Source organism: Egretta garzetta, unplaced genomic scaffold, assembly GCF_000687185.1.
Source record: "Egretta garzetta isolate BGI_Z169 unplaced genomic scaffold, ASM68718v1 scaffold575, whole genome shotgun sequence".
Lineage (NCBI taxonomy): Eukaryota > Metazoa > Chordata > Aves > Pelecaniformes > Ardeidae > Egretta > Egretta garzetta.
The window spans coordinates 976,659-989,379 of record NW_009259790.1 but is presented as its reverse complement, the minus strand read 5'-3'; the positions used below and the strand labels follow the sequence as shown (position 1 = coordinate 989,379).

The window sequence follows — 12,721 nt, the reverse complement described above, 5'->3', positions numbered from 1 at the left end:
TGCAGGTGAAGAAGGCGGTGGAGGCCCTGCTGGCTTTCGCCAGAAGCAAGGCCAAGGGAGACGCGCTGCTCCTCAACGAGAGCGAGAACGTCCACCTCCTGGTGACCGTCTGGAAGGTCCCGCGGGCGGCACAGATCATCAAAATGTAAGAGGCCCACCCACCCTCAGCCCTGTGGTTACAGGGGTTGCTGGTGTCCCTTGGCTTGGCAAAGAGCGCTGTGCTGATTCTGAGCTCAGGGGATTTGGCAGCCGCGGGCCTGCCCTGGCAGTCCCCGTGCCGGGGGCGAGAGCTGCTGGACCGGGCCGGGCTTTACTCCCGCTTGCGGTGTGTCTTTCAATCTTGAAGCTCAAGAACAGAAATCAACCTCTTCTTTGTCTCAACCCACCAGTAAGTCATTAGAAAGACCCCTTCTTCGTTCTTGCAATACCTAAACCCCAATATGAATTAGAAGTCGTCTTTTTAAACTGTAGCTGTGCTGTACTGAGAAAGGTTACAGCTATTTATCTGTGCCCCAGTCCTACAGAGGCTTGCCTAATGACTGGATGAAGTCATGGTGTGAAGAGAGGAGGATGGATGCTCCTCCTCCCCCTCCCAGGACCGGTGTGTTAACGGCTCCTGGCAGGACAGATGGATGCAGTGGTGTATCTGACTGGAGCCACGGTATATGATTGTTTAACTGTTACAGTTTCGTGTGCTTTAAAACACATAGCTTCAACTCAGGACGTTTAGTAGCTAACAAAGAACAGAATCTAGGTAGATAGCTTCCCTGCAGTATGTGTTAAAAGGTAATGATCTCTCGGTGTAGACCTAGTTCTGGAAAAAACTTCTTTCTACTCTTAGACGTGCCCTGTCCATCTCATATTCTCGTTGTAGACCGCTGCCCCATGGCATTCGACCAGAAACAGCTGAGGTTTGCCTGTTCACAAAGGACGAACCAAATTTATCAGCAGAACAGACTGAAAATCTGTACAGGAAACTTTTAACCCAGAATGGGATCAGAGGTGTTAGCCAGGTAAGAGATGCATGATGGCATAACACAGTACTGTCACTTCTTTTCTCTTGTACCAAGGAAAAGGGAAAGCAGTTGTTTAATTTTCTGATCTCAATGGTTCCGAGTTAATGATCTCTAGTAAGATTTTTCTGACTATTCAAAGTGTAGTTTTTTTTAACTTCTCAATTTACTCAGAATATTCAACAAGATCTTTAGCAATTGGATGTAATTGCTATATAAATGCTCAATATGTAGTTTGGAAATATGAAATATGGAAAAACTCATAGTGTAAAAGAATATTTGAGTTCTTTGCAGCTGGATTGGATTGTTTACACTGCTAGCAGTGAAACTAGAAAATAATTATATTGTTGTATTTAACCTTGGTTTAGATGTTACCGTGTACTCAAGTTCTGTTTGGTGATTTGCAGTTACTATGCAAGAGATCCGTGTTGTTTGAGTCTTAAAACAAAAAAGTATTGTATCCTTTTTTCTATTGATTTTCTTCAGCGTGCTAAAGTAAGGCACCGTGATAGGCTATCAGTTACGCAAGTTAATTCTGCGCAGTTCTTAAAAGTATTCTGTGCTGTGTCTTCAGCAGTGGGGACTAAACTGTTACTTGCATTGCAGATCATCTCATACAAAACTCTCAAAAAGGAGTATAAACTATTTGAAGCAAAGCGTCGCCTCCTGAACAGATTTGATCTCTTTTTGTCTGATGACCGAATTAGAAGGCTTTTGCCCTCGCATCTAGGAAAACACTTTTATGAAAGGAAAAAGTAGGTCTTTAAATTCTGTACGCCCTTTTTGTGTTATCTTTTTGTTAGATTCTCCTTAGTAAAATTTTGGTTGGTTGGTTTGGGGGTGGTGGGTTTGTTTGGGGGTTTTAATATTAATTTTTTTTTTATTTTTATTTTTTTATTTCCCATCTTTCTTTTTTAGGGCACCTTTATCTGTAAACCTGAAAGCCAAAAATCTTGCTAAGGAACTACAAAAACATATCCAGGGGACTGCGCTCCCAGTTACCAACAAAGGATGCTGTTAGTAAGTATGAGTAGATTAATACTTAACTTGAAGGATGATTGTACCTTAACTGTAGGAATTTTAAGTGAGTTATTTTTATTCCATTAATGTGTGAATGGAAGAGGTTAAGGGTCATCATTCCAGATATGGGCCATTTTAAGCCTTAATCTATAGAAAAACATAGTAGTTCTACTTACTAAGAAGTTTTACAGTAAAGTTTTACTTTTTGTGTCTTTTTTTTTTCTCCTTAAACCTAAGGAATTTCTAGGCAACTGTTGCTGTCAAACAGCATGTACAATCTTAGAAACATATTACTGTTAATTAGCTAAAAACTACTTCCAAAATATTCTATTCTTGTAAGACTTTCTTCATTTATTGTGCATCTAAAAGGATCTATATTAGTAATATGCTTAGTAATAGAAGCCAGACATTGCATATCCCAATACAGAAAGGTTAATACACGTAAATCTATTCTGACTGTTATTACAAAAGACTTCTGCAATCTTTATGAAAGTTAAGGTAATTGCAGATAAGTGGGCTTTTTAAATTTCTGGTATGCCTAAAGCCAAGTAACTTGAAGTATGTTTATTTGCCCACATACAAATATTACTCTTCACTTCTTTCAGTACAGCACGTATAGGTCACACTGGAATGAAGGCTGATGATATACTAGATAATGTCATTGCAGCAGCTGAGGTGATTGCCAAGAAGTTACCAAAGGTACTGCTGATTGACTGTATTAAAGACAAGTCAGTTCATAATTCAGCCTTGTTACTTTTACATAATATACTCGTTTTTTTGTTGCAGAATTGGAAAAATATAAAAGTTCTTCACCTCAAAACACTTAAATCAGTTGCACTTCCGATTTTTACTGCAAATATCTCCAACTTGGATGAGCTTGACAGAGAGCCATCTCTCAAAAAAAAGGAAGTAAAGGTAAAAAAATAATTCTTCAAACTTTCCATAAAGCCACGTTGGAACAACTAGTTCTTTGGCTTCCTTTTATGCATTGTAGTGTCTTGGATTTAAACATTTTAGCAGTTGATCCCAGGCGTCTATGCCTACAAATGAGTTAGGCACTCCTGACTCTGAGGCCTTCAGATCGTGGAATTAAATCATGGAAACTCCCTGATAGGTTGTAAATCAAACTAGAAATAAGTGTTTCTAGTCCTAAACTGTAGGGAGCTGAGATTAATCTTGGAACTTCTGCTTGTATTGTTTATTCATATTTGCCTTCTGAAAATACACTTGTTAACGTATACGTGGATTCAGACTGTGCATCCATTATTTGTTGGCTAATCAGTGGCATCTGAGTAATTCATAAGCTCATATATTTATGTATATGAGGGGGGCTCACCTACTTTTTAAAAAAGTTTTTAAAAAGTTTTAAAATTCCGTTGTGCTGAGTTCTGCTTATTATGTTCTTTTGTCTAAAATAAATTTGGAGCATGAATATTCAACTTAAAGACCATAATCATGACATCATTATCACTTACTTATGAGCTATTTATAATAAAATTCTGAAAGTAATGCATTTTTTCATATTTAACTTATGGTGGACCAGTCCAGGTCCGTTAAACAACAGTATTTAAATTAATGTTGCTAGGCCATCTTATTTTTAACCATATGAAAATAATTATTATAGATTTAGAAATGTTATGGGGATTTGTCTGAGATCTACTTCAAATTAATTCTAGAAGGGAAAGAACAAGAATCCAAAGAAGGCAGCTAAAAAACAGAATTCAAGTCAAGTCACTTTGACAACTGACATTAATGGTGCTGATGCTGCTGCTACCAAGGAGCTTGCGATAAAAGAGAAAGAAGTAGTCCAAGAACCAGGTGATCACGATGATGATGGTGATGAAGAAATTCCACAACTGGTGCCTATGCAAACAATCAGCTTAGCTGAGCTGAAGGTAATTGTTTAATAATACTGAGAAACTCACATTTCCTAACGGAAAACTAAAGATTTTGAACTGTTTAAATTGCTCATTGCTCTGTAGGGAAGTGTGTGTTAACACGCTTCAAGTGAACTGGATTTTTTGTGAATATGTCATGAAAGCAAGAGTTGAGTGTATGTGGGAGGAGATACCTTGGGGAGACGGTTTGGTTTGGGGTTTTTTGGTTTTGAGCATTTTCTTAGTTTTTAGTTAACCCCTCTTACAGACAAAGGAAGCCAGTTGTTATTGTCCTTTTACGTATTTTTCTGAATAACAGCAATTTTGTCTAGGTTGAATAACAAGCCTTAGTTAGAAGAAAGGGTAAATGATTGAGAAACAGCTTAATCAAATCATAAAATTTTTAATTCAAAATTTCTTGTAAAGGTAAACTTCAGTGTACTGTAATGTATCATTTTGTCTGGGAGTGCAAAACTTGAGGAAAACCAAGTAACATTCTCTAGGATAGTAACATGCAACAATAACCATCACATAATATGAATTGAGAGCTAGCAGCTTGCATGAAGTATTATACAGACTTCTTGTTGCCAGTATTGGAGATGATGGGATTCATGTCATTAACATGTCTGCAAACCAACCACATCAGATAATGCTGACATTTAACAACTGCCTAGGAAAGATACTTGGATGAATAAAACAACAGCACTTACAAATTCAACTTAGTTATACTGCATTCATGATTGGAGCATATCCTTAAACTCTTAATGATGTACCTCTTCAGGGATGCCCAAACTAAAACTATGACTATGTGCAAGCTGCTGTCATGCAGCAGGTGTAGATTAGCTGATGTGATGTGGTTGCCTGAGCCCTATTTCCAGAGACCTGGATAGATAGATACAGCTAGAGCTGGGTTGTATGAGTTGTTCTGATGACAGCAGCCTTCTTTCATGAGGGCCATTTGGCAGTATGTGATGAACTCTGGGGAATACTAGGCCTAGTGCACAAATAAGAGTGCAGTCAGTTTGTGTGTATACAGCTGGACTTCAAATAGAGCTGATCTCCATTCAGTCAGTTAAGCCTGGAAATGCAGCAAGAGGACTGTGGTTTAAAGCTGTGCCAGCAGAGGTCAGTGGCTTGACTGGCCAAGAGGATCCTTGCATCTGTTAAATCTATTTACTTTCTTCCTATTTTGTTTTTTTTTTCTCATTATTTTCTTTATTTAGTTCCGTGTTTAATCCTCTGCTTCTATACAGAAATGTGAACGAATTATTTGGTCTAGGGCACAGTTTAATCGATAGAAAGCATTTGTCATTTATAGTGGTTTTCACTGAACCTTCTTCAAAAACAGTAAAGATGCTTCTTCGGTGCAAGGATAATTTTTTGTGTGTCTTAAATACAGAAAATGGAACCAACTCCAGAAAAAGGTGAAGACCTGAGCAAGAAAACGAAAACACCCCTCAGTAAGAGAAAGAAACAACCTCTAGCTCTGGAAACTCCAAAAACAAAACATAAAGTTACAGAAGAGTGTGCAGACTTGCAGACATCGCCAAAACAGAAAAAAGCCAAGCAGCTCAGCATGCCAAAGGAAGCAATAAAAGAAAAAGAGATGAAAAAGACACCCAAAAAGCCTGAAGCAAAGTCTTTTGCAACACCCAAGGCTGGCAAATCAGTACAGTCAGCCAAGAAGTCTTCAAAAACACCAAAGCAAACACCCAAGAAAGCGCGCAGGCCACAGTCAGCATGAATGTCTGTTGTAACGCATTTTATATAGTCACTCAGGAGTGTCTTTTTAGTAAACATATATTGATGAAGTAAAATACCTTCTTAAGAAAATCTGATCCCAAGAGCTTTTTTCACTGAGACCTGTAATGATTCATTTGTGTTTCCTTCTAATTGACGAGCTGGAACAAATAAAATCATGATCTTAACTGGCTCTGTTTCTTAGCTTTTATCTTTTCCTGGCCCAAACTAAAAGCACTCAAACAAGTGCCTAAGGGCAGGGAGGTGACTATGCCAGAAAAACTAAGAAATACTTTATAAATGACATCTTTCTGAAGCATGACATAGTACTGGAACAAACAAGGGCTGAAACAAGAAGCATGCATATGAAGAGCAGCAATCTATTTAACATGTGGTTGAAAATGTGAAATAGCAGCTACCATTTTTTCTTAATTTGTTCAATATAACGAAAACAGGTTGACATATATCAATCTTATTCCAGATACTTGAGTTAGCAGCTAGATAACAAGCCAAGCTTAATGTATTTTTTTTACCTATTTTTAACCTAGGGTATTTGCGTGTTTAAAAAAAAATTAAAAAGCCTGGACAAATTTATCATTTATACTTTATGATATCAAGCAAAATCTCCTTACCTTCACTTTTGGGCTTTATTTCTGCTACCAGAACAATTGAGGGTATCCCTTCATGATGGTCGCAATACTGTTGTTTCTTCCATCTGAAAACCACCAAAGGCTGTGTGAATTTGGGGTGTGTCAGCTAAGTGAACCAGTCCCATAAAGGCATGAAAAATACACACTGCAGAACTGCAAGCTTACATATTTGGAATTTTACAGAATAACCAAATTGTTGCTCTCTGTGATTATTTCACATCCTTCTCAGAGTGAGGATAAAAGGCAGATTATGATGAAAAGTCCTAGTGGTATAAGCAGTATTTTATAAATCCCAATAGGAAAAAGGTTGTAAGAGACAAGAAGCTTAATTAACAGTATGTAACCAGCCTAATTTGCAGAGTTCAAAAAAAACCTATGCCATCTCCTATATGGGACATCCTATTTCAAGAGATTTACTACCTAGAAAGTAATTTGGTATAGATAAAAAGTGGTAAAATGAACACTAAAGAATATGAAAAGATTATGCTTGATGGTGTCAATTTGCTGTAATCCGTGACCTCTTGTTCTAGTCTACCATAAAGATTTTTTAATCAAGAAACAAATGAATCTCAGCCAAAAAAGCAAGTCTGACTCAATGATCCCTGTTAGATACACGCTAACAAAAAGATCTGCTCTTGTCCAAAAATAATCCCATCACTTTCTAGTCTGGGCTGCAAAATACTACTTTACTTCTATAATAGCAAAGTAAGAGAACAGATACAGAACTCACCTCCTTTCTGGAAATGTGTTTTTGTATCTAATCATTGATGTTAAAATGTTTCTTAATTTGTAGATGTGTAGAAAATGGTGAAATTAAGATCACAACTTCTGTATGAATAATTGATAGTGAATCGTACTAGCTTGTAGGTGCTGGAAAAAGACATCCTTCACATTGAAAATATTAACAAGTACTGCCTTGAAATTCTGCAGCACTTTGAGCCAATCTATGTCAGGACTGCAATAGTTAGTCTTGCCTTTTCTTTGATAACAGCACTGGAATTCATACAGCTGGGTAAGACATGTAAAGCCTCTGATTACACAGCCACAAACTAACCCATTGGGGAAAAAGTGTGTGTATATATAAAAATATACAATATAGCAGAATTTGTTCCTTTTATGTTGCTAAGTATCCAGGATTCTGGCAGTTAAATAAGATGTAACACTACTGATTGGATATTTATTCTTCCTATGATAATGTACTCTTTTATTAAAAATTCATATATTTAGAATTCAAAAAACCAGTGGATGATAATTTGACATAGCTATTGCAGATCACTTCGAGACATTTGCAGTAGTCACCCTTGCTCAGAAGCAGTAAGTTACCATTGTTACAGGGAGGTACATTTCTCAGCAAACTGTATGTATTGATGGTCAGTGTTGAATGATAGAGTTAAATTTCTTATGTTTATTTAGGAAACAATTTCTTAGTAATGTTTTTCTTGCTTGTTTAAGAGACGTGGAAAAAACTGTCACTTTGCTGTTAAAGAAAGGAGGAAATATGAAAAACTAACATTCATTCAAGTTGAAACTGTGCCTATTGCTGATGCATTACAGAATCAAATCAGGTATAAAATACAATTGTTTTCAATTAACTGATTTCAACTGGCAAGCTGTAAGGACCTGTCCTGGTTTCGGCTGGGATAGAGTTAATTTTCTTCATAGTAGCTAGCATAGTGCTGTGTTTTGGATTTAGTACCAGAAGAATGTTGATAACACACTGATGTTTTCAGCTGTTGCCAAATAGTACTCAGACTACTCAAGGACTTTTTGAGCTTCTCCTGCTCGGCCAGGTGCATAACAAGCTGGGAGTACAGCACAGCTAGGACAGCTAACCCAAACTGACCAAAGGGCTACTCCATACCATATAACATCATGCTCGGGGGGAGTTAGTCAGTCGGTCGGTTGCGGGGAGAGTGCTCGCGGCTCGGGGACTGCTGGCAGCTCGGGACGGGCTGGGCATCGGTCGGTGAGTGGTGAGCAATTGCATTGTGCATCATTCGTTTTGTATATTCTGTTATCATTCTCATTATTACTATTATTATTATTTTCTCTTATTAAACTGTCTTTATCTCAGCCCTCAGCTCTAACCTTTTATTTTCTTTCCGATTCTCTCCCCCATCCCACTGAGGGAGGGGGGAGTGAGCGAGCGGCTGCGTGGTGCTGAGTTGCCAGCCGGGTTAAACCACGACAGGACCCAACCATGACTTCACATCCTTACTATAAATGCTCTTGCAACAAAGATAACTGAATTTTCTATGCTGTCACAGAATCACAGAATGGCAAGGGTTGGAAGGGACCTCAGGGGATCACCTAGTCCAACCCTCCTAGAGCATGTTACACAGGACTTCATCCAGGCAGGTTTTGAATATCTCCAGAGAAGGAGACTCCACAACCCCCCCTGGGCAGCCTGTTCCCTTGCTCAGTCATCCTCAAAGTGAAGTTTTTCCTCATATTCAACTGAAATCTCTTATGTTTCAGTTTGTGCCCATTGCCCCTTGTCCTGTTGCTGGGCACCACTGCAAAGAGTCTGGCTCCGTCCTTGTGACCTCCACCCTTAAGATACTTGTATGTGTTGATGAGGTCCCCTCTCAGCCTTCTCCTCTTCAGCCTGAACAAGCCCAACTCTCTTAGCCTTTCCTCGTAGCGGAGATGCTCCAGTCCCTTTATCATCCTTGTTGCTCTCCTCTGAACCCTCTCTAGGAGTTCCTCACCCTTCTTTGAACCAGGGAGCCCAGAACTGGACACAGTACTCCAGGTGGGGTCTCACCAGGGCAGATTAGAGGGGGAGGATAACCTGAAAACACCTCCCCAAGGGTCTGAGCTGGTTTAGCTCTGCATGGTACATTGGTGACTATTAAGTTCAGTCTTACATGAACAGTTAGGGTGCAGTAGTCGCGTCTGAGCCTTTGTAAGGATGTTTCTGGGAATAACTATCAAGATATTAAAGCAAATCTAGTCTGTTTACATATAAATTACTATAGACCAACCATTTTTATTCCTGTAATATTTATTCTGACTGACTTTAGAAATAGAAGATGAAAGTTTTAATAGACATCTGAATAATTATTTAAGGTACTGTATCTTTGATCTTACAATCTTTATTTTATTTAAAAATTGAAGGTGGAAAGAATGGAGGAATGAACTATATAACCCATTTATGGTATGGCTAGTAAAATGATAAGTCTTATAATAAAGCTGTATTACTACAAGTTTTATCAGGAGCCCCATAATTCTGAATTTAAAAAGGGGATTGGACTAAATTCTTCTGCGACATTTTCAATAGTACTATCTGTCCTTAGCTAAGGTTTGGGATTTTTTTTAATAGAAAAATCTGTCTGTTAACTTTCTCTACTAGGAGTATAGGATAATAATATTTTAAAATTTGGAATTGTCAAGACACCTATGCTCTTGAAGCACTTCAAGAAATACAAACAGTGCTTTCTTTATAGGGCTCATGTATTGTTGGCATTAAGTAGTTTGTGGAGATTGAGTAATAGCCAAAACTTTTGGGGGTATCATCAGTGTGAGTTCATCGTTCATGTGAGTGAGTTCATGTCCTTTTCAGCAGTACTGAAAGTAGAGTGGCCGTATGGAGGCTAGAAGGGAAGAGGAAGTTGCTAACTTTCAAAATACCAACATTCTCATTTTTTAAAAAAATTATTCTGTTATGAAAATTTGCTGCAAGAGTTAAAACCAAACTTTTAATTAGATTAAGGACAAGCTTCTGCTAGGAGTCTTTGCTCTTATTTGAAAGGTTTCAAAAAGATACAACCAAAATATTTTCTCTAGTAGCACAGTGTGTTTGTTTTGACTAGGTTTGATTCTATATTGCTCACTTGTTATCCAAAGCTGTATTAAAGTAGGAACTAGCTCATGTTCCCCACAGAGATAAACTGGAGTCGTGAAGCAAGCCTTTCAAAAGACAGTAGTAAGTATTAGAAACTAAAACTACAGTGAAACAACTTAGTGTGGCTACCTTGCAACTTACTACTCTACTGAAGACAAAGTGCCTTTCTTTTCCCCCCCAAAAAGTCTGCTGAACTACTTCTTTTGCAAGAGCAGAAAAACTTAAAAACTACTTTAACTTCCACTCTGATTTATATGGCTGGGTGCTTTTTAAAAAAAGAATCAAATAGAGATATATTCGATGTGTTAGTAGCTTCAACAGTGTCATGTTTTGAACAATATTGAGCTCTTGCTGAAAAATTAATTTCCATAGACAGATAAATAGGGCAGAAAAATACCGTATGTCTAGAAAAAACATAGACTAGTTTATGTCTGTAGCTGGTCTGTAAGCCTTCTGCCATGCTTGTAGAAATCACTGTATTTGTATGCATGTTAGGTAGGACAAGGATGATAATGTAACATATACTTTCAGATGAGCCCTTAAGTTCAGCATTTCTGGGAAGAATAACAGCTAATAATAAAGCAAATACCTGAATACTATCAAACCAAAGTCTTGGCAGAAGGAATGCAGAGAAGACAATAGAAAAGTTGTTCACAAACTCATTTTGTAGGAGTTAATTACATTTTGGGCCCTGGGAGGGAGGTAAGTTTGGCATACACAATAAGAATGCCACAGGGCTGGGAACTATGACTTAAATAGCTCTTTGTCCAAGGAATTTGTTTGGCATACACAATAAGAATGCCACAGGGCTGGAACTATGACTTAAATAGCTCTTTTTCCAAGGAATTTGAGTTAAGATTATCAATACTGATTTCTGTTTAAAATCATAGAATCATAGAATGTTTTGGGTTGGAAGAGACCCCTAGAGGTCATCTAGTCCAACCCCCCTGCCGTGAGCAGGGACACCTTTAACCAGATCAGGTTGCTCAGAGCCCCGTCCGACATGGTGTTGAATGTTTCCAGGGATGGGACCTCCACTACCTCTCTGGGCAACCTGTTCCAGTGTTTCACTACCCTAAAGAATGCAATGGCAGTGGTGGGATTCAAACCTGTGTCCCCGAAGAGACTGGAGCCTTAATCCAGCGCAATCCCCTCAGTATTTGTTATTATATTGTAATTTGATCTGCCTTTTCCCCTTGTCAATCTTCAGATTAAGTGAAATGGCCATGATTTTTTTTTTTTTTTAGGGTAGTATGTGATTATTAGAATTCCTACTGCCATCAGAATAAGCATGTAATCCTAAAATTAGCTTGACTTCCAAAGAGCTATTGTGATTCTAATGGAATAAACCCCACTAAACTAAGCAGGTACATGAACCTCACTCAAACTTGGGTATCTGGTACATTATCTTCTTTCTCTTACACTTTTGAGAGGGACAAAAATTAGAAGGTTATTTAACACTGTAACATGAGACATAAGTAGATCATAGGTGTTTTACTGAAGCCAGCTTTAAACTTCAAAATCCAAAAGATACTTGAAAATAATCAGGAAGAATAGCAGTATAGGCTTTTTGGTACCATAATTCTTAAGATAGAAGTGGTATTAGGTCTCAAAGTGAAAGATATTTTATTGTTGAAGTACTTAGAACAATCTTAACTTTTTTCTTTTTAAGATGATTTCAGCTTGTGACTTCCTAAGGACTTCTTTTATGGAATAATGTCAGTAACACAGGCAGCCACTAATGAAGAAATGGCTTGACCTAGCCTTGAGTCTCAATGTTCAGCAGCAACAATGATAAGTGAACAAAGTGCTATGTTAGGAATTGAGTCTGTAGTCTTATTACAGTAAACCAATAGCACTCATTGTCATTGGAGGAATAGTCTTCCTCAGCAGCATGGTTCTTGGTAGACTGTACTTCCACAAACATGTGGAAGCTGCATATGCTCTTAGGCCTGTCAGACTTTCCATTGGTTTGATATTTGTAGTTACTGGAACCGTGTGGCTTAGCCATCCTTAAACAAACAGTAGATATAAGAGCCTCGTGAGAGTATATGCAAGAGAGCCTACAGCTGAATGTAGTTCTTGAGCTTGAGGACTTGGGAGCGTTACAAGATATGCACCAGGTGACACAAGAGTGAACAAAAATGTCTATCTTGCCTATTACATAACTCTTTCACTTGCTGGATTTTTCACCTTGCATTCACAACTAGTTCCCTGCTTGTTAACCCGAAGTTGTATTGTAGGTACTCTTTTTAAGCCAACCTCCTCAAGGACACAGTTAAAGCGGTCTATATGACTTTGAAGAGGCACATTATAACTGTCTTTCAAATCTCTGCTGCCTTCTAAGAGCTGCCTCCTCTTGCAAGTGTGGAGGCCTACACCATGCACGTTCATCTGAAGACTGCCTTTTTTGAAGTGCCTCCCTTCTAGTGTGTCTGAGCAAACTACAGCAAAGGCCTTACCCCCCCTTTACGAGGTGATACTGCCTTGGCTGGAAACAGCTAAACGTGTCTCAAGCTCACCTGCACAAGAATATGGCAGCAACCACCACTTGCAAGGGATGCCTCCACTCCA

At 38.4% G+C, this 12,721-nt stretch overlaps 1 protein-coding gene across 1 annotated transcript in view; it reads left to right on the top strand.

The window, feature by feature from the left end:
- Positions 1 to 6,393, top strand: part of RSL1D1 (ribosomal L1 domain containing 1) — a 7,365-nt gene extending 972 nt beyond the window's left edge. The window contains exons 2-9 of the mRNA XM_009639591.2: positions 6 to 145; positions 875 to 1,013; positions 1,620 to 1,768; positions 1,932 to 2,033; positions 2,639 to 2,732; positions 2,820 to 2,948; positions 3,710 to 3,928; positions 5,310 to 6,393. Of these exons, the coding sequence (XP_009637886.1) occupies positions 6 to 145; positions 875 to 1,013; positions 1,620 to 1,768; positions 1,932 to 2,033; positions 2,639 to 2,732; positions 2,820 to 2,948; positions 3,710 to 3,928; positions 5,310 to 5,654 (1,317 nt within the window). The 3' untranslated portion in view covers positions 5,655 to 6,393. The remainder of the gene's footprint in view (positions 1 to 5; positions 146 to 874; positions 1,014 to 1,619; positions 1,769 to 1,931; positions 2,034 to 2,638; positions 2,733 to 2,819; positions 2,949 to 3,709; positions 3,929 to 5,309) is intronic.
- Positions 6,394 to 12,721: the final 6,328 nt, after the last annotated feature.